General features: G+C 42.1%; 2 protein-coding genes across 8 annotated transcripts; one reads left to right on the top strand and one right to left on the bottom strand.

Annotated features, from left to right (window-relative positions):
- The first annotated feature begins 91 nt into the window (after nt 1-91).
- Nucleotides 92-5,204, top strand: LOC130535012 (P2Y purinoceptor 2-like). 7 transcript variants are annotated; one of them, XM_057049789.1, is made up of 7 exons: nt 92-106; nt 994-1,159; nt 1,233-1,554; nt 2,460-2,804; nt 3,413-3,581; nt 3,722-4,067; nt 4,155-5,204. In XM_057049789.1, the coding sequence occupies exons 4-7, from the start codon at nt 2,477-2,479 to the stop codon at nt 4,347-4,349; spliced, it is 1,038 nt and encodes a 345-aa protein (XP_056905769.1). In that variant the 5' UTR covers nt 92-106; nt 994-1,159; nt 1,233-1,554; nt 2,460-2,476; the 3' UTR covers nt 4,350-5,204. The 7 variants fall into 7 exon arrangements, with proteins under 7 accessions (XP_056905769.1, XP_056905771.1, XP_056905765.1 ...); XM_057049791.1 differs by lacking the exon at nt 92-106 and having other exon boundaries at nt 727-1,159; nt 3,722-3,949; nt 4,040-4,067; XM_057049785.1 differs by lacking the exon at nt 92-106 and adding an exon at nt 1,778-1,856 and having other exon boundaries at nt 735-1,159.
- A 574-nt stretch (nt 5,205-5,778) lies between these two features.
- Nucleotides 5,779-19,372, bottom strand: relt (RELT TNF receptor). The gene is made up of 11 exons (XM_057049782.1): nt 19,157-19,372; nt 12,948-13,028; nt 12,742-12,834; nt 12,405-12,589; nt 11,723-11,775; nt 11,387-11,638; nt 8,819-8,896; nt 8,659-8,737; nt 7,235-7,618; nt 6,989-7,117; nt 5,779-6,820 (listed from the first exon to the last, which is right to left on the bottom strand). Exons 2-11 carry the CDS (start codon nt 12,996-12,998, stop codon nt 6,817-6,819), a joined length of 1,308 nt encoding a protein of 435 aa, XP_056905762.1. The 5' UTR covers nt 12,999-13,028; nt 19,157-19,372; the 3' UTR covers nt 5,779-6,816.
- Between the last annotated feature and the right edge of the window lie 408 nt (nt 19,373-19,780).

The following is a 19,780-nucleotide window of genomic DNA, read 5'->3' on the forward strand; positions in this document are numbered from 1 at the left end:
TGAATATCGGAACTGCACCCTGACACCGATGGAAAATACGAGACAGCCCAGAATAACCTCGATCATCAACCGCTCGGCCTTCAATATGAAGACACAAATGATACACGTGAGTGTATTCTGCCCGGCTCTATCCCCATGTATGCTGTGTTCCAGCCTCCACAGGGAGGGATACTATGCAGCGTCCACAGACCCGCATAGCAACAGAAAATCGCAATCGATCGAGGAAAAATCGATTAGGGTCCTCGAACAGCTATTTTCCAGAAGAGGACACACGAGGACATCAGAACCAGAGCGCAAACGTTAAAGCTACAGCATTTTGCGCTAGTTGAACTGGTTGATATTGTTGTATTAGAACTTCAAATCATTTAACCAACATTGACCTTGAGAATAATACATTAAGGATTTATTCCTAATATTTATTTTATTTCACTGATGTTTATGAATGGTTTTGTGTTTCTCAAAACACTTATGTCTTGAGGCATGTAAAACTAATTGTTGGATCTGAGAGGCTTTAAACTGCTAAAAGTTTTTCAATAAATCAGTTTACTGGTAGTTTAAGTTTCAACATAATGTTCCAATGTTAATGGTGTGTGTGTGTGTGTGTGTGTGTGTGTGTGTGTGTGTGTGTGCGTACGTATGTGCGCGCGTGTGCGTACGTGCGTGCGTGTGTGTGTGTGTGTGTGTGGTTAACCGCTTATACACTGTAGATGCACAGAGTGCACAGTGTGCTTGCACACGCTCAGAAATAATTCTTTGATAACCGATATGAAGAAAAGGCTCACTGTTGCTCTGAATGACTTCTGCTCACATTAGCTGCTGGATCTATTGCTCCATATCATGTGGGCAAGTTTCAAAGTTAAAATGAGTGTTTTACTTCAGGCTTCCTACGTGCTACCACCATGGTTAAGGTTAAAGGACTGTGTAATTATTAATGCTGTGGTTACTGGAGCAGGTAAGACATTAAATTGTCACATTTTCTGTCACCATTTTCAGAGATCTAATCAGCACAGCTCATACCGACTCACAACGTTCCAGCAGCTTGACGGAGGAAAATGGTTGACAGTCAAAATGGGATTATAGGGACTTTTACAGAATTCTGTCAGGATTTTTTTGTTTTATGAGGTTCCTCACTAGTATCTTATTGTGTGGCAACACTCAGGTAAGACTTTAGCAAAAAAATGGATTTCAACCAAAATAAACACTCTTTTAATATTATCGTCTAACACCTACAGGTAGACAAGACGGCATTTTGAACTGGCTGCAAATGAGAAGGGGACTTTATTATACCCTGGAGGGTTCTAAAATAAATTTGTTGTGTAAAGAGTTGCCTGACTTTCAACTAAAAAATCTGACTAACACTAATTAGACCTGAGACTGTAAAATTCAAATAGGCTTGATGCACAAAAGCACATGAACAGCGAGAAAAGACTTGTCCAGCTGTCCAACAGCCTGGGGCTCAACTGTTGCCATACACAGTACAAGCTGCAGCTTGTTTGACAGGAACGCACCTCTGAAACCTGCTCAGCATTAACTGGAGGATCCGCAGCTCTAAAGGTTAGAGAGACTCTTTTCCTGAGAGATTGGCAGTAAGACTGAGTAACCTCTGCTTATATTCGGCTAATTCTTTGTCTTTGGGTTACATTTAACAATAGCTCCTAATAAATGGGAGCCTGAGATTGACTCTAATACTGCAGGTCAGAAGAATGTGTGTGTGTGTGTGTGTGTGTGTGTGTGTGTGTGTGTGTGTGTGTGTGTGTGTGTGTGTGTGTCTAATCAGGTCTGGTTCCTGTTGTGGTAAAAGCAGCTGTTTGAAGAAAAACAATAGCAATGAAGACAAGCGTGTGAAGTGTGCATAGGTGAGCTTATTTGCATGTTGCGCTCATCTTTCTAAGCCTAAGTGGAATGTTTATAGCTTAAAATAGAGACTGGAGTTTGTTGGCTTAACAGATCATTTGATGACTTTGTGAAAGAAAAAAGACCAGGTGCAGAAGGTAGCAGTAAAAGTAAATCAGTCTTCTCACGTCTTCCCTCCAGCAGCAAGAGATCAGAAATGTGTTGGATTGAGATGTTTCTGCAGGAAACACAGATGTTTCCAAATGTTCGGCGAGTTTTAAAGTTCTGCTGTTTTGGGTTAATACATCCATATGTATGGAAATGTACAAATGTACTGGTTAAGGTTTTGTTATCAATATTTTTTCTCAAGAAACCCATTGAACTCGAATGTGGAACAGAGCTTCTGACTGTAATTACTGTATATTTTAAAGTCGGGTTTGCTCATCTTAGTGAAAGGAACAAAGACTGAATTCAAGGTACTGTCACCACCAGCACTTCTGAATAAAAGAGCATATATAATAGTCAAAATGGTCTCCAAACAATATGTTTGACATCCTAAAGCTCTCTCTCCCCCTCCCTCTCTCTCCTCTCTCTACCTCTCTCATTTCTTCTCATTCCTTAATTAGGTGTTTTCACACCCACGATGGCCACCCCTGACCACAACTTGACCACCATTAATCCACTCTACTGTAAATTCCAAGAGGACTTTAAATACATTCTTCTCCCAGTCAGTTATGCCCTGGTCTTTGTCTTCGGTTTGGCCCTGAACGGGACGGCCTTGTATGTGATCGTCTTCCGCACAAGGACCTGGAAGCCATCCACTATCTACATGTTCAACCTGACCATGTGTGACACCCTCTACATCCTCACACTACCCTTCCTCATCTATTACTACGCGGATGAGAACGACTGGCCCTTCTCTGAACCTCTCTGCAAGATCATTCGTTTTCTGTTTTATGCCAACTTATACGGTATTTATCAAACACTAAATCAATCTTTATTTATATAGCGTCTTATACAATCAAAATTGTTTCAAGGCGCTTTCCAGAATCCCAGGGCCTGACCCCAGACAAGCAACAGTGGCAAGGAAAAACTCCCCTTTAACAGGAAGAAACCTTGAGCAGGACCAGGCTCATGTAGGGGGACCCTCCTGCTGATGGCCGGCTGGGTAGAGAGAGAGGAGAAGGGGGGGAGACAGGTAGAAGATAGGATAGGTAGGAGAGGAGAGGAGAGGGGTAGAGGAGAGGAGAAGTAGAGTGAAGAGGAGGTAGAGGAGAGGAGGAGGGGAAAGAGGAGAGGAAGGGAGAGGAGAGGAAAAGGAGAAGGAGAAGACTATAGCAGCAAAGATTTTTGGAACCCTTTGACTCAGACCTACACAGTTTAAACACCCAGATTCAAACTGTATATTTTAGTATTATATTATATATTATAATACTAAATATTCTCTCCATTATATTATAATGGAGAGAATATTGAAAACACTTACTGAGCTGAGCTGTTATAAAGGGACTGATAAATGTAATACATGGAAAGGTCATAGATGTATGCTTGTCATCAATAGCAGGTCTATCTGTTGCAGGTTCCATTCTCTTCCTGTGCTGCATCAGTCTGCATCGCTTCATCGGCATCTGCTACCCGGTCCGGTCCCTCTACTGGCTCAGTACTCGGAGGGCCAAGTTCATCTCCGCAGCAGTGTGGGGGGTTGTGTTAGTGTGTCAGGGCCCGGTCCTCTACTTCTCACGCATCAGGTCCTTTCCATTTATTTCATCTTATTTTCTTGCCCCTTTTTTTGAAGATGAAGTTTTTTAAATCAAACAGTTTCTTCTAGATCAGTTTAGGCTGCGTCATGTCTTTTCACTTAAAAACATTCTTTCTTCCTCTTTGATAGGGACAAGAACTCTTCCAGGACCTGCTACGACACCACCAGCCCGGAGCTTTTCGATGACTTTCTGGTATACAGCTCGGTCATATCCGTCCTCATGTTTGCTCTGCCCTTCATGGTTGTCCTGGTGTGTAACGGGCTCATGGTGCGGAAGCTTCTGGAGTTTAGCTGGAGGTCCGAAGGGCGAGCCGAGGGGGAGAGATGCACCTTGTCAGCCTGCCGTTCCAAACAGAAGTCAGTGAAGATGATAATCATTGTCCTGGCAACGTTCATGCTCTGCTTCCTCCCTTTCCACCTCACCCGGAGTCTCTACTACTCTTTCAGATACTTACGACAAATCAGTCCGCAGCAGGTAGAGCTGGAATAGACAGATGTGAAATACAACACAGGCTAAACACAAAAGCTTGGTGGATTAAATGTGTTTTGCTGTTCTTGTTAGATCACTTGCAATACGCTAGAGGCCATCAATGTAGCCTATAAGGTGACTCGACCGCTAGCCAGTGCCAACAGCTGTCTGGACCCCATCCTGTACTTCCTGGCTGGGCAGGACATCCGCAGCAACCTCACCAAAAAGTCCAGGACAACTACTCACAAAGCAGGAAGTATGGGTCTGTGCATGACCACACAACTGTGATTCACCTGGTAAATAACCACAGCTCTTGCTGGATATTTGGCCATTAATCCAGATGTGTGTAGCAAAAACGGGACCAGTGATGGTTGGATTCTCTCCGTGAAGATGTGTGAAAGAAAACACAGACAAATAACTGCAATGCTGCACACAGTAGTCACATCTCCATTTATGACCAGTAGAAATGCTGATTTCAGTGTAAACGATCAAAAACCAGTTGATGAACATGATAAATGTCTTTTGTATATGTACACACACACACACACACACACACACACACACACACACACACACACTCACACACACCCAATTACAGGGTAGTAACTGGGCTGAATATGTCACCATATGTGAAAAAAACTAAAGGCTGTCATGTACATTTATATAAAATGGAGGACCTCCTTTGTTTATATGTGTGTTATTCTATTATATTGTGTGTGTGTGTGTGTGTGTGTGTGTGTGTGTGTGTGTGTGTGTGTGTGTGTGTGTGTGTGAAAGAGAGTTACTGTTGCCCAATTTGAACGTCAGACTGTAGAAAAATAATTTGCCACAAGATGTCAGTGCTGTCAGCATTTTTACAACCATTAAGTTACAAAAGCTGTCACGTGACCAGCTGACAACCACGGGAAACTCGACTTTCTGAAGTGTTTTCACAATTCTTCTGAGATTTGGTTTAATGAAGGATGCAATTAAAATTGGATATACTGAGGTGTTGTTTATATTGTCCTGGTACTGCAAATAAATAAATGTCTTGTATTCAGTGGAAATTATGACAACTGGTTTTAAATGGTTTGCTATGTGGCAACCTTTATACTTTCCAGAGGACATGTCTCTTGATGTTATAAAACACAACCGTTCAAAGTATTTGTGTCTAATTCATAAAGATATTTTAATAAAATTTATAGAGATCTTATAGAGAACTCTGTTTTCCTACAAAAGTCCAAAGAAATGCTCATGAGGCTGAAAGAGAAAGAGCTTTTAATTAATGAATCTGTCAGTCAACTGTCAGAGCTACAGAAGAACTGTGAACTTGCCTGTTGTTCCATCTATTTGGATCTAGTTTGGATCTGTGTCTGTAAGTCCACTGGGATGAAAAGAAATATTCCAGCAGTTCACAGTTGTTTACATTAAGGCTTCTCCTGCTAAAAACTTAGCAGATTGTTAGTGTTGTGATCTGCTGGTCTGCTTCTAACATCTTCTTTTCAGAAATATTGAAAATCTCACACTGAATCCAGCTCTAAGATTCCTTCATCAAAGCTGCACGTGGACCTGTGAGCCTGAGAGTTTTCTCAGCTCTGTGGAGGGAGACAGATACAGATCACCCAGGACCATCAGTCTTTCTCACTGTCAGGAGCCCAATTACACCAAACAGACACATGACGATGCGCAGAAAAAAAAACACACTGCAAAATGCACCAGTAAGACCAGCAAACACACCTTTTCAAATAGGACATAGATTTATTTCAACAGTGAAAACAGGAAAATACATAATAAATCAGCCATCTAGCATTGATGGGACCATTATGGGTTCTACCAGAGACACCTGCAGGCCTGTGTTCTACTGTAGGGAAGAACCAAATAAATAAATAAATAAATATTAAGTCTTCCAGAATTGTTGTCAAAATAGAAAAAGAGCTGACAGTGAGCAGCGACTGAGCCTGCTGTATTAATCAACCGGTACCTGAGCTCCTCCATAAATCAGTCTCAAAGAAAAGATCCAAATGTGTCCGTAGGTGAAAGTTAAGAAAGGAAAACATGAATGGTACAAAGGCTGGAAAACAAAATGTCTTGAACAACTTTATGAGTCGCAACAATCACGCACTGCTGCAGGATTAAAGTATAAAATCCAGATCCTTTTTATCCTCTCTGCCTGCATTTATTTACATATTTACACCCAGTTACAGGTTCTTTTCTACAAAAGTCAGAACATTGATTCTTTTGGACCCAGAAAAACCTTTTAAGCACCTAAATCATATGGTGATGCTAAACGTTATTAGAAACCACTTTCAGTAAAGATTCTGGGCCTGTTCACCTCCTTCCATCTCATCAAAGCTGCAAAGAAGTCTGTGACAGCTTCAGATTAACTGGAAACAGAATATGCACTAGATAATGCTAGAAATGTCTTGAATTAAACATTATATTACCAAACCTGGATGAACAATTGTGACCACCTGTTCGTCTGTCCTGTTTCACTTCAAACAAAAATAAAGAGCTTACAGGGGAGATTTATTAGGTTCTGCTGGCCTGGAGTTGAACTCCTAGAATAGTGCATCTGCTACTTCTGGTAAGAACAAATGCTTTGTCATATAATAATAAAAATTTGCTCCTCAAATCCCATGAAACGATAGAGCTCCATCTCGCAGCAGGTGGTTATCACAGTTTCTTTGCATTTGTATGAAACTTTCCTTCCTTCAAATTGTCCAGTTGTTCATGAATGAAGTGATCTTCAGCCAGGTAGCACAAGTGGATGCCCTCTTCACCTGAAAAAGGACAAACATCAGTCAGGTCGGTGCAGAGTTCTTGCTTTATAGACAGTTGTGGCAACTGGCAGGATGACTACGTGCTGTAATAAAATGACATAAAAGAGCAAGGATTTATGGTAAATCCTTTCACGATTGCCTCCATTATCAGGATTGAAACTGTCGTACCTCCTGATGCCAGTCAGCGTGGAGCAGAAGGTTTTGCCAAGAAACAGGGAGTTTCGCTTCTCCTGGGACGATGTCTTGTTGGGTTCCACAATGGTGGGTTTGTGCTCAGGGATCTGAGCTACTTGGAACCTGTCGGATGATACGTCAGTAGTGATAATGCAGCCGTCACTATTACTGCTTAAATCCCTCAGCTTGTACAGATGTGAAGAAAATGGACAGCAATGGAGGTGCGCAGCACCGATTTACCTGCCAACAGACAACACTTTCACCTCCCCCTCCTTCTTCTCCTTCACACCGGTCCCTTCCTCTTTCACCCGTTCAGTATTTGGCACGGTAGCACTTGTGTAGTGGGTGTCAACAAAGGCCCCCTCCAGCACGGCTCTCTTCTGACCCTCAGCTGAGGCATCCAAGGAGGGCAAGAAGAGGGGCGGTTGGGGCTTCAGGGGGTCTTTCAGGGAGTCCAAGGGAGGTATGAGCACAGGGGGCCACTTTCTCTGGGCACAACGAGTGCAGCAGTAGCCATGTTTGGGGGCCAGGCCAGAGACACCAGAGATGGTGTGTAGGTGTGACTGGTGGGGGCACATCCTGGGAAGTGTGCAGAATGGAACCAGGGGAGACAGCACTGGGAACCTTGGAGGAGGAACAATAGACAAATTTCATTTACTTTACTTCAGAGTTACTACAAAATCACAGCAAATCAAATTAGACATCACTTTCCACAGCAGGAAAAGTGAGAGAAATTCTATAGTTAAACAGTTTAACAACAGTTTTTGTGTAAACAACGCTTGTTTCTTTACTAATGGTGGGCCCATGGGGGGAAGGGGGGTACTGCTCTGTACACTTTATTGTTGGACTTTCTAGTGTTCAACAGTTCAGGCAGAAATAAAAGGTGAATTGAGCTGTGCCCCAGTGTTATACTGCCGAAGACCTGGTACTCCAGGTCTTTGACTGCATGTCACAATTTTCTAGATTTCCGTGTGACTGTCAGAGTGTTCTCGACTGCAGCTCAATGCTTGCTTTAGGGTAGCAGAGGGTTAGGCATAACAAAGGTCATCACATGGATAAAAAAGAGGTACTCATACAGAAATGCATGTACCGGTAATCTAGTTTCAATATTGTGAAATAAGATAAACTCTTCTCTAAAACTCTAAGCCCTAATCAGAACTACTTAATTGAAAGGATTCAATCGGTATGCGTTGTTGCAGGAGGAACAGACTTTGGGTGAGCTTTTGCCCACTTAGCTCAGCTTGACAGCTGCTGCTCCCTAACCAGTGTTCCATCCTCATCTCCACTTATGAGCAGTGTGACATTCAGCTGTGACAGATGGTGTCTTTGGGCCTCATTACAGGTGATATAGGCAGCATCTGACATGCTGGCATGGACTAGCTCCTTACAGAGGCATGCTACAGGGGCGCAACTATACTCCTGTGATAATACAGTTTCTTTACCAACCCTTTGATTCTGCAATAAAAATGAAAGAAAAACTCATTTGTTTCAATAGTCTGTCTGAAGAACAAACTAGTAATATGATTTGGACCTCAATGGATTCTCAGAAAATTGTTTCATTACAGTTGACCACCAGGGGACCATGCGTCGCTCTTTGCAGCTGAAAACAGTAAAACATTGAGAAGATAATGACAATGATGAGGGGGGATGTGTGTGCCACGTACTTGATTGATGAGCCTTTGTTCGTGCCCATCTGTCTGCTTTCATATTCCATCAACAGTTCTTCAAGAGCAGCAGCATTTTCTGAAAGTATTCAGAATTCATTTTTGAGTGGAGACATCTCTGGTCTTTTGTGGTGACGCTGTGACTTTGCTGAGCACATACCTTTTTTCTCAGTGATGAGACGAACCAGAATACTGATGGTGTCTTCATTCAGGTCCTCAGGAATGTGTTGACAGTTACCTAAAGGTAAGCACATTGGAACAGGCTCGAGTATGATTTTGAAAAGCATTTATGTGATCAAATATACATTTTCATCTTTGCTTTTGTATAGATGTGACTAAAAATGCTACCTATGACCTCACTTTAACAATGTTAACAGTTCAGAACTGGTTCCTCTTTGGCCCAGAGGAACATTTTGGATGTAAAGCCAGCATAATGACTGTAAAGCTCCATTATTAGCCAGCTGTCAGACAGATACAGCACGGTTCATACAGTGCATGTCACTGCTAGGATATTCTGTCCCACTGCCTGATGGGAGAGATAAGGATGGCTGTGGCTGACTGAACAGCAAAGAATAGATAGATGTCTCCATGGCAACCTCCGCAACCCATAAAGCACAGTCTAGTGAGAGGGCAGAGACGACAAGAGGGGCAGAACCGCTTACTCAGCAGTCATGCAGTTCCATTCATCAGCACTGTTAGAGACCCACAGAGACATGTGTGTGTGAGCGTATAGATGTGCATTATTGTCTATCGTGCGTAATCAGCGTCATGTTGCTGCCACAGCCAACATGACAATGGCTCAGCCTCCTCCCTGATAATAATGTCGCCCATTTGTGTGACACAGTGTTACATGCACTCTCTTCATCATATTCATAAGTCCTGACTAACTTAGTTCCTGCGAAGCTTCAGAATGCTGGCAGAGGGGGCTATCTATGACAGGAGGAACTAAAAGTTCACAATAAGCAGCTCAAAGTAAAGTCATCATTGCAATATAAAGTAAAATGCATGATTATACAATCAAAACTACTTTCAGTGACCTAACATCCAGCAATTTTTCTTTTTTCACCTTTACTGGGTTTTATTTTTCAGGTAGGCACCGAGCGCCTGCTGGAATATTGTTTGCATCTGAGAAATGTCTCCATTGGAAAGCTTGAATCAGGGTTGTGATCGTTATTAACAGTTGCTACCCAGGACCCATTTACAACCCGCTGCAATCTTTTTATAGGGGATAAATGACGCTGCTGTTTGGTGCACAGTTTCCCTGTAAAATATTTTACATCAGGTCCTTTTTTAGCAAAGCTCAGCTCTCTTTACACTTTAGCACTGAGTAAAAGGTATTTAAAACTCAACAACAATATTACATGGTCACAAGTTCAGTCTTACACCTGCGTTACAACCCAGATATGACACCAACATATGAAGCATGCACAAATCACACATGATGCATATAATCTAATGATGAACATCAGTTTTAAATGCTTTTCAATAACGTAAACTAAACTTACCTTGCTATATGGTAGACTATATGGTAGTCTATATAGATTCCTGACCCCCCCAAAACAATATGTTTCACTCAGCAAAGACCATTCAGTCAAGGTGTAACAGCCCTCAAGTTCTGTTTTAAAGAATGTCACTTGAGTGGTATATTTACATGTAAATAACCTCTAGCAAGTCAGGAGACACAAGATTTAGATGGACAAATATACATCAACAAAGACAGGAATTCAAAAGGGGTCAATCTTCAGGAATCTCCAGACACAGGACCAGCCTGTACCTACTCATAGGTCAGGCTGGTGACTTGTTTTTAGTGGCAGACTGAGTGTTAATATACTGAAAACAGTTGTTTTGCATTCAAAAGGGGTCAATCTTCAGGAATCTCCAGACACAGGACCAGCCTGTACCTACACATAGGTCAGGCTGGTGACTTGTTTTTAGTGGCAGACTGAGTGTTAATATACTGAAAACAGTTGTTTTCAGTTGGGACCATGGAAGAAGCGTACTGACTCATTTCTCAGAGCAGATCCATTGAGCTGTGCTCATTGTGCCTTTGACCCAGTAAATCAGAACATTGTGCAACAGATAACAGCTGAGGTGGCTGGCGGGTTTCATCTGCTTTACAATGTTACAGTACCCCAAGAACAATAGAGCCACAGCAGAGCTCAGGAGACCAGAGGATGCCTACACAGACAAAGTATAAACAGTGTGTCTCATCCACAGGATCAACCTATGCCAAAGTAAGATCTACCGGTATATTTGTAGCAATTCTTGACATACTGCCGCTACCTGAAGTTTCCTACAGGAAATTAGAGCTCTAGCTCGTTACAGAGGACAGAAATAAGAGAACTCTGGGTCTGGTAACATAACACTTGTGTTATTCTTTGCTTCTGTCTGTCACTATATCCTCATTCCCCCAAAGTCTCTTAACTTGTAGATTTCTAGCACTGTTTTGGTTCAAACCTCCTTCTCAGCCCTGTGAATCTTCCTCCATCCTCCCACGATTCTCTCTGTTTACCCACGTCAGTCTCTGGGTGACGTCAGGAGTGTGAGATGGGAGTGTTGATGGGAGTTGATGGGAGTGTTTTTATGTCCCATTTCCACATAAGAAAATCACAAGAATAACAAAGGAGCTCTTGTACTGGAGTGATACATTGATAGCTTTGGTCCTCTTTAGTTTTATTCAGAGAGATTTGGCACTTTGTACTGTAAAACTGGAATGACTCCATCTTACCTTCTTTATGCGGTGTGGCAGTTTCCTCGTCCCCTCCTTCCTTGTCAGCAGAGCAACGGTATCCCTTTTTCTTCAGGATGTTGCAGATGAGGATGCCCAGCAGGCCCATTATGCAGAACACGGGCACCAAAGCAAACACTGCGTACTCTGCAGTCTTTTCCTCGGCGGTGCGTACGACTGTACCGTTCACCGGTGCTCCTGCACCCCCGGACGGACCTTTACCCACAGTGCGAATTTGCCTCTTCAGAGATGCTGAGAGGGTAAAGAGAGAGTAAATGGATGAGAGCAAACTATGTGAAACGCCTTGGGTGATACAGGCAGCAACACCGTGCTCACTTCTTTTGCAGGGACTTGGAGTGGAAGTTTCTGTCATAGCAGCAGAATGAAACCTACAAATGGAAAAATAAAGAAAAGACAAACTGAGACATGTACAAAGGCTCAGGCAACACAGGATATAGGCTGAATCTCTTTTACCCCTTCATCTACCCCTGTCTCTTAAACTAGAGTGGCAACAGGAAGGGGTGAAAGTGTCCTCTCAGAAATGGGACACAACTTGAATACGCCTACCTCATCAAAGGTGGTGGTGAGCCGGGGTGACTGCTACGTCAGCAGAAGCAACAAGTCACACTCATCACTCAACATGTCGTCATTAATAGCAATGGTCGCCATGGTTCTGCTCTTATTTGCAGTGAATTTGCCATCGGTGTAGCTATTAGTTTCAGATGCATTAGCTCACTATAACAAACACCTTTAAAATACAATTAAGAATTCAAAACATGGCTAAATATCTAAGTGTAGTAGCTAACGATTAATCAAATATTCTGGAAATCTTTTCAAATTCTGTGTAGCCCCTCCCTTAACCCCCTCCCTTGCCCCTTCACTTGACCTTAATGAAAATTTGGACATCCCTTTGCTCATCGTGAATGTGTACATAAAACAAGGCTGGGGGGGTAGATTTGGGATTCAGCGCTAGTCTGTGTTACACATCGAGTCGTATCTTGCATTGAAACCTGCTGACCCAGGGAGACAGTTCCCACAGATGCTATCGCCAGAGGATATGCCAGGTATCTCCACAGTACGTCCGAGGCTCCTGCATGAAGTGTGTGGACGGCAAAGATCGGCATCAAATGTGTTGGAAAAGCTTCCTGCTGGGCAGGACTGACACTGCACCTTCTCTAGTGGACTTTCGATTTGCCAACATGCCTGTTTAAAAGCAAAAAGCATGTAAAATAAATACCACCACATACACTGTAGCATAACAGTCTTTAAATCTTAGGTTCTGATGCATATACACTAAGGATCAATTCATTCTGATTTATTAAAATGTATGTAAAATGTAATGCTTATAGTCCAACCTTGGAAGGTTCCTGTCCAGCAGGGCACTGCAAACACACACAACCATCCTCCCACCGACACTGCAGCGCTGCAGTCCCACCAGAGCCCAGCACCTTTGGGACGGATGAACGGAGGAACAGACAGACAGACAGACAGACAGAGAAGAGGCTTGGCAGTCAGTAATTTTGAAGTCCGACAATAACGGCGAGCACTATATCAAACTCACGTTTACTGTGAGGACGACAAGAGCTGCACAGCAAAGGTGGTTCTTCATCATCTTCAATGTATTCTTCTATGTACATATGATCTGAAAAGGAAACATTTCAAGGGATGGTCAATGAGATCAGCAGCAGGAGCAGGAGCAGAACTGATCACAATCTCAGGTTATTTATTAACAACAATACAAGAGCACCTGCCAGAAAACCAAATAGCAACAGTCAACAAGGTATCGTTAATGAGGGACTGAATGAAGCTTTTCCTGTGCTGTTATGTGCCTCAGATCCTCCCATGCACAAAGAAAGCAATTTGTCATAGGAGACATGTTCCTTTACCAAAATATGTAGAGTTTTCTTCTTGAACACAATAACTGTTGCTCAAACATTTAATAACGAGCTCATTCCCGAACATATGACTACCCCCATACTAATGCATAGAGGCAGGCGTGATATGGGGTTGCATGGTATAACAGTAGTTGATTTATGATAATCCATTAATAATCAAACCTCATCAAAGGTCAAAGTCCCTTCAGAATTCAGAACATTAACAAAATGTAGTCGGCTCTTCCTTGGACCATTATCAACATTTCCAGAAAACTTCATTAAAATCTGCTCATAACTTTTTGAGTTATTCTGTAGAAAGTCAGAAAAACGCCTGCTGTCACATGACCTTGGCAAAGGTCCTGATGGAGTTGTATTCTATTAGTGAATTTTTACAAAATATCAAACTCATGCTGAATATTAGATTTAAATAATATTAAAGTCAATGTGACTGGTTAAGTGAATTCCAGAGAAAATAAGAAAAAGACAAATTGACCAGCAACAGAGTTAAAGTTACTATCCTAAAGTGAAAAGATTGCATAAAATCTATCATCAAAGGTCAGAAAATGGCAAGAAACTCACATGAGTCTGTAGGCATCACCCTTTAAACAATTGTACCTGCCTGTCTTCTTATATCCTGCTGTCACCATGGACACGCCCCCATCAGCATAGAACCATCATCACAGCAGAACCCCCGTTATAACTACGTATCAGCAGATGTGTTGATCTTAAGGAAACTGCCCTTTCTGTGCTGAGAAAATGCATCTATCGCAAAGCCTTTTGGATTAGCTGCCAAATGTCATCATCACAAAACTGCAAAGACGTTTTCATGAGCTCATTTAACCACGTTCGGTTCTCAGAAGACGACAAACAACCAAATAAATGTTAACGTTTCACAGTAATTCAGTCCAAAATGATAAGGATCATACAGATGAAACACACCCTTCACATCTAGAAAATATGAATCTACAATACAAACAATACATTTAGTGTATTTTATTTTAACCTTTCAATGAGTTTTGTTCACATATGTTCTAATTAGGTAAGTGAGTGAAATCCTTTAATTATTCATCTTACTAAAGTGCCACAGTGATTACTAGTCACTTTTTTAACGCACAAGTTGAGGAATACTTGAATGTTCAACCCAATAAATAACAAGATTTACATAATAAAGTTTAGGATTGATTGTTTGTCAAGACATTCTGAGCGTTTCATATCTTTTGTATGCAGCCACGATGAGGATTAACAAGAAAAAAAGGGTGAAAAACACCCAAACAAGATTACGAAGCAGCTAAAAGAGAGAATGACACCATGATGTTTCTGGCACTGTGACTCAGAGATCACCCCATACTGTGAGCTGTGTTGTTTGACACACTCCAATAACACTAACATCACTAACATCCAAAGAGCGTGTGTGTTGTGTTCGAGGAGTTTAAAATAGTGAGGATAAAACTGTCACAGGGACCAAAACACGGATATTATTCATTTCTGTGGTGGTTTCTGTGTTTGCAGAGCATATTTAAAGCATTTCCAGGCTTTCTTCTTGCACCTTGATGCCATCATGAGTAGGAAATGCAATAGGAAGGAAGGAAGGAAGGAAGGAAGGAAGGAAGGAAGGAAGGAAGGAAGGAAGGAAGGAAGGAAGGAAGGAAGGAAGGAAGGAAGGACAAGAAAATGTAAGAAGAACAAACAAAATATCTTCTTTACTCTAGTAAAGAAGACATGCAGTGCAGTATTTGACATGTACACTTAGATAATAATATTATTTTATCTCTACAAAACCATTCAAGACATCTGGAGTTTTGTTCTGTCATAGGATACACGGAGGTGTGCACGCAGCTATTAATGCTCCCTGTGAAGCTCATACATCGTGTCAGTCCTCGGGAACTAAAGATTTTGATGCATATAAAATGTAACATGGAGAGATGATACAAGAGAGGAGAACTGAGGGCGTGATGAAAAGGCTTCAAGGCATCAATGCCCCATTTGTCATTATACCATTCGTGGGTCAAGTGATAATGTGCATGTGTATGAAAATCATGTGACTGTGGCAACCAGAACCACTCTTTGACTTCATGGAGGTGCCCATTAGCGTTGAACGAAGGGCCTAATTGTGGGAGAATCTGATCACCAGACAAGCGTGCAGATAAGAGGCTCTCATTGGCTCTTTGCTCTGTCATTCCAGCCTTGCACTGTTGGCCATTGTGTTTCCCAAAAGAACTGAACACCAGCCGAAAACCAACAGGCCTCACTGGTGTCTCGACTGCACTTGTAAGTTCCCCGTTAGGAGCAGCGAGGGATGTCAGCAATTTCAGATGAAGTGAAGCTTCAGAATGAAAGAGGCCCAAGGCAAAATAATTCCGAGTAAAAGATCTGTTTGACTTTCAGGCACCAAAAGCAGCACATGATGCCATTTCCGTGGCAATAGTGTCTGTGATGACGTGTGTGGATGCAAATAGGTGTTTGTCCCAACACCTAAAATGCTTGTTCACAACATGCATGCATTCACACTCACTTCTTTAAAGCCTGTACACACTTAGGCTACAGAAGCTGTGTTTATAACTACAATATGTGTAAAACATGTTATTTCTATTTGTCCAACACACACAGAGGATTTAGGTAATTACTGCTTTAGTCAGCAAAGCTCCAGTGTTTCACAAACAGGCTGAAGAGAAAAGAAAACATGTTTTCTGGATGCCCACTTACTGAGATTTGGGCACTGCTTCAACCCTCCATTGTTCTCTAACTAAAATGTGTATTTATGTAAGTACAGATGTCAGACTTTGAACCTTTTTGCTGTATTCCAATTGTTCCCACAGTTAAATGAAACAACTAAATCAGTGATAAAAATTTGGCTTTAAATTTGTCACTCTTATTTTGGACAATACTGATTAAAACCTTCACATTTATATATCACGAGTTGCTGCCAGGCCCGCTTACTTTCTTCCTTTGTTCTAAACTAATATAGGCTAAGCTATGCTAAACTGACATCCTCCAGGATGCTTTCCTTCATGTGAAGAACCTTTTTTTAAAATTAAAATGTGAAAGAAGACTGAACTATTCCAAATATGTAAACATAACCACACAAGCAGCCATAAAACTCCTAATTTAGCCCCAAAGTATACCCTCATGCAGTATTTATAGACCTAAATACACGTATGCACCAATATCTCTGTAAAATTGCAACTATAAAAGGAGAGTTTTCATTTATGTGTGACATTACTCACCAGCTGTTTTGAAACAAGACATGTCTGTATCACAATTCACGTGAGGGATCGTGCAGATCGAGTGAGACCATGACGCACACGGTCACTTGCTTGTGCGTCCTGCTAAGTGTGGGCGGCCTGAATGACTTCAGAGGCTCTGGACAGGTTCTGCATGTTCAGCCAGCAGGTTTTGGATACCTTTTCAGGGGTGTTGGAACCTGTGATCCAGTCAGGTTTTCTGTACTAGCATTTAGAAAAGGGCTTTTACCAAGACAAAGGGAACCAGGTCAACCCAGTCGGTCAGAAAATCCAGTTGGATTATGATCCTAGAGGACTGGGTTCCAACATCCTGCTTTAGATTGAGGTGCAGTTTTTCTAGTTTTTTGGGGAGTGTTGTGCATCAGGGACGTACAGCTGGAAGACACACGAGGTGAGGTCATAAACTGGGGGATGAGCAGATTACAGAGTTGCCTGCATAAACCAACAGTAACCACCCAAGGCGCAAATCACAGTAAATACACAGGTGGAAGAATCTTCCATAGTCGTTAGTCAAGCAAAACCAACATTTAAAGAAATCTTTTCTTTGTTAACATATATGTCAGGGTCCTGAGTGTTTGTCTTGGTGTGCTTTGGTGGTTGTTTCTGCTCTGTTCTTTCTCCAGGGGGCGTGGTGGAGCCACTTTCCTGCAGCTGTGGTTGGTGACAGTCACATCTGCAGCCAATTGTTAATCAACTGGCTATTTAGGCCCTGGGCTCCTGTTCACCAGTATTGGATTGTTTTGTCAGTGTTGTGGTAAATGTGGGCTCAGGTTCTTTCCCTCTTTTGAGATTTAAGATTTGTAATTGTGTTTCATTCTCTGCTCAAGGTCACCACACCTCCCTCCTTTGGAGAAGGAACTAGCAGGACTTATCCCTGTGCTGAATGTGATTTCTCCCTGCAGTGCTCGAGGCTTCTTTTTGTTTTCAATACACCCTTTTTTGAGACCATGTTGGCTGTTTCCTGTCTGCATTCGGGTCCTGGTCAAACTAACCCCTAACAATATATAATTGAACAAGAATGCAAGTGTTGAGTGTCTCTCAGTAGCAAATGTTAGCAAATAGGAACCCATTATAAGCCACTGTGAAGTGTTATGGGAGTCATGGTTTGTTTCTGGGCAGCAATAGTTAAACCTGTTCTACAGTATATCTGTATTCAGAGCCACAGATATTTGATTTGCTTTATTTGTTCCAAAAACAATTCAATGGACATCTAAAGTGTTGTAAATCTCAGCTTCCAACATCCAGGAAATGACCTTTTTCCAACCCTGTTTTAGAGTTTAGAGACAGAAAGTGAATTCAGCATGACTTGCACTTCTGAATCCATGACTCCTCTTTTATCACACATTCTTCTGTAATTGAACTTTGAAGCATTTCACTCTCATCTTATATACTGTGTACATTAAGCTGTGAATGAAAACCAGTGACAAATTTGGTGTAATGTCACCAGGACACAATACCATTCAGTTCTTCTGTTCTCTGCTGTTCCTCTCTGGTGATGAAGCTATCTGGGATGGCATAGAGAAGAATATATAATCCACATATGGGGCTATTAAGCAGTTTAAAATGGCATGAAGGCGGTACCACAGAATCATTTCCCAAAAGTAATAATAATACATCAATAATAATCGGAATACATTTTATCCACTTGATGGATGTTCATTTTGGTGCTGTTTATGAGCGTGTTTTTCCCTTTTAAATGCACTTTATATGGCCTATGTGTGTATGTGTGTGTGTGTGTGTGTGTGGAGAGAGAGAGAAACAGGCATGCAGGAATTTGGTGTGGAACAATGGAAAGCGCTTGGACAAAAGCAGCAGACTCATCTTGGCTCCTGTGAGCTTATTTAGGTCCCTGAATCTGTTGCGCAGCCTCGTGGCCCCTGACGCAGCTCGGTAGCACTTGGCTGCACCAACATGGTGATAAGACACAGCAGCACCCACAGGAATACGTGCCTAGTCTTTGAACTAGCCTTTGTGTGTCTTTCTTAGTCCACATCCTGTGTGTAATCATATATTGTATCCAGCACATGGAAGGTATATACAGTAGGCCCATGCATCCCATAGAGGAGCTCATTAAAAAGAGAAGAGGAAGATCACAATACCAGTGACCTCAGCCCAGCACCCAAACCGGTGAAGTGTTCCTGACTGCCATGAGCTCATGAGACTCACAAAAGTGACGCATCGATTGATTAGAATCCATCTGAGTCCATGTTGAATCACAACAAATTTTCACTCAAACATTCTTGTCACTAGTGTATGATATCGCAGTAAAGAAAAGTTGGAAAGACACACATACACAAAAAAACCTTTTAAATAATGACGTATTATTTAAAACTTATATAAATCACATGCCTACATCCCGGTATGTATTCCATCAGAACAAAAAAGGTGCTGGACTGGTTCTAATATAGGTTTCGTATTTTTAAGAAAACTGTCCAACAAGACGCCACAAACTCTTAATTTAAGTTTGCTACTTTGAGGTAATCTAACAGCTGGATCATGTTAAACCCACCGACAGGAGCCAGACAGACATGATGACCAACTGACGCTTGTGCGTAAAAGTGCGACTTTTTGTCGGCGCTGAAAGCAAACTACCAGCACCAGGAGCCACCAGCGCTCCTCCAGCAGCGAGAGGGCATCAAAGTAATCAACCTTACCGGTTTGGAGGATGTGGGGACTTGAAATCAGTGTTCAGAGCCGAGCATCATCAGCTGTTCCGGACTCAGTTGGTGGAATTAAAAATAATCGCTTGAGGTGGGACAGAAACCACAAAGTCTGCGGCGCGGAAGCCGCTGAGTGAAAAAGAGACATCAACAGTGAGCTGAGGGAGCTCAGCGTGCGTCACCGTGCAAGCTGACACTCTTGCCAGTGCGCGCGCATCTGCGCATGTGTATGGGAACGCGACTCTTTCCACATGCGAAGTCCCAACTTGAAGACTTCCTCCGGTCCCTGAAGGCCGGTCTTATATGCTCCAGAAGCTGCTGTACGAGTTGAAAGGAGACTCCAACTTGTGCTGGAGTCAGTCTGGCAGCAGCAGCCACAACGTCGATCTCCTAGGAACGTCGCTCAAACTGTGTTCTAAAACTTTCAATTCGTGTTTTGTTATAAGTTTATTAAAAGTAGATTCACGTGAACACACTGTATCAGAATGTATCAGAGGTACAATTTTAAACAGACAAGAGGAACAAAATCGTGTAAAACTACCCAATTATTTTATTTGCTTCCTTTTTCATTATAACATATTCAATTTCCATCCTAAATGATAGCACTCGGGTCTGCTG

This window comes from Takifugu flavidus, chromosome 12, assembly GCF_003711565.1.
Source record: "Takifugu flavidus isolate HTHZ2018 chromosome 12, ASM371156v2, whole genome shotgun sequence".
Lineage (NCBI taxonomy): Eukaryota > Metazoa > Chordata > Actinopteri > Tetraodontiformes > Tetraodontidae > Takifugu > Takifugu flavidus.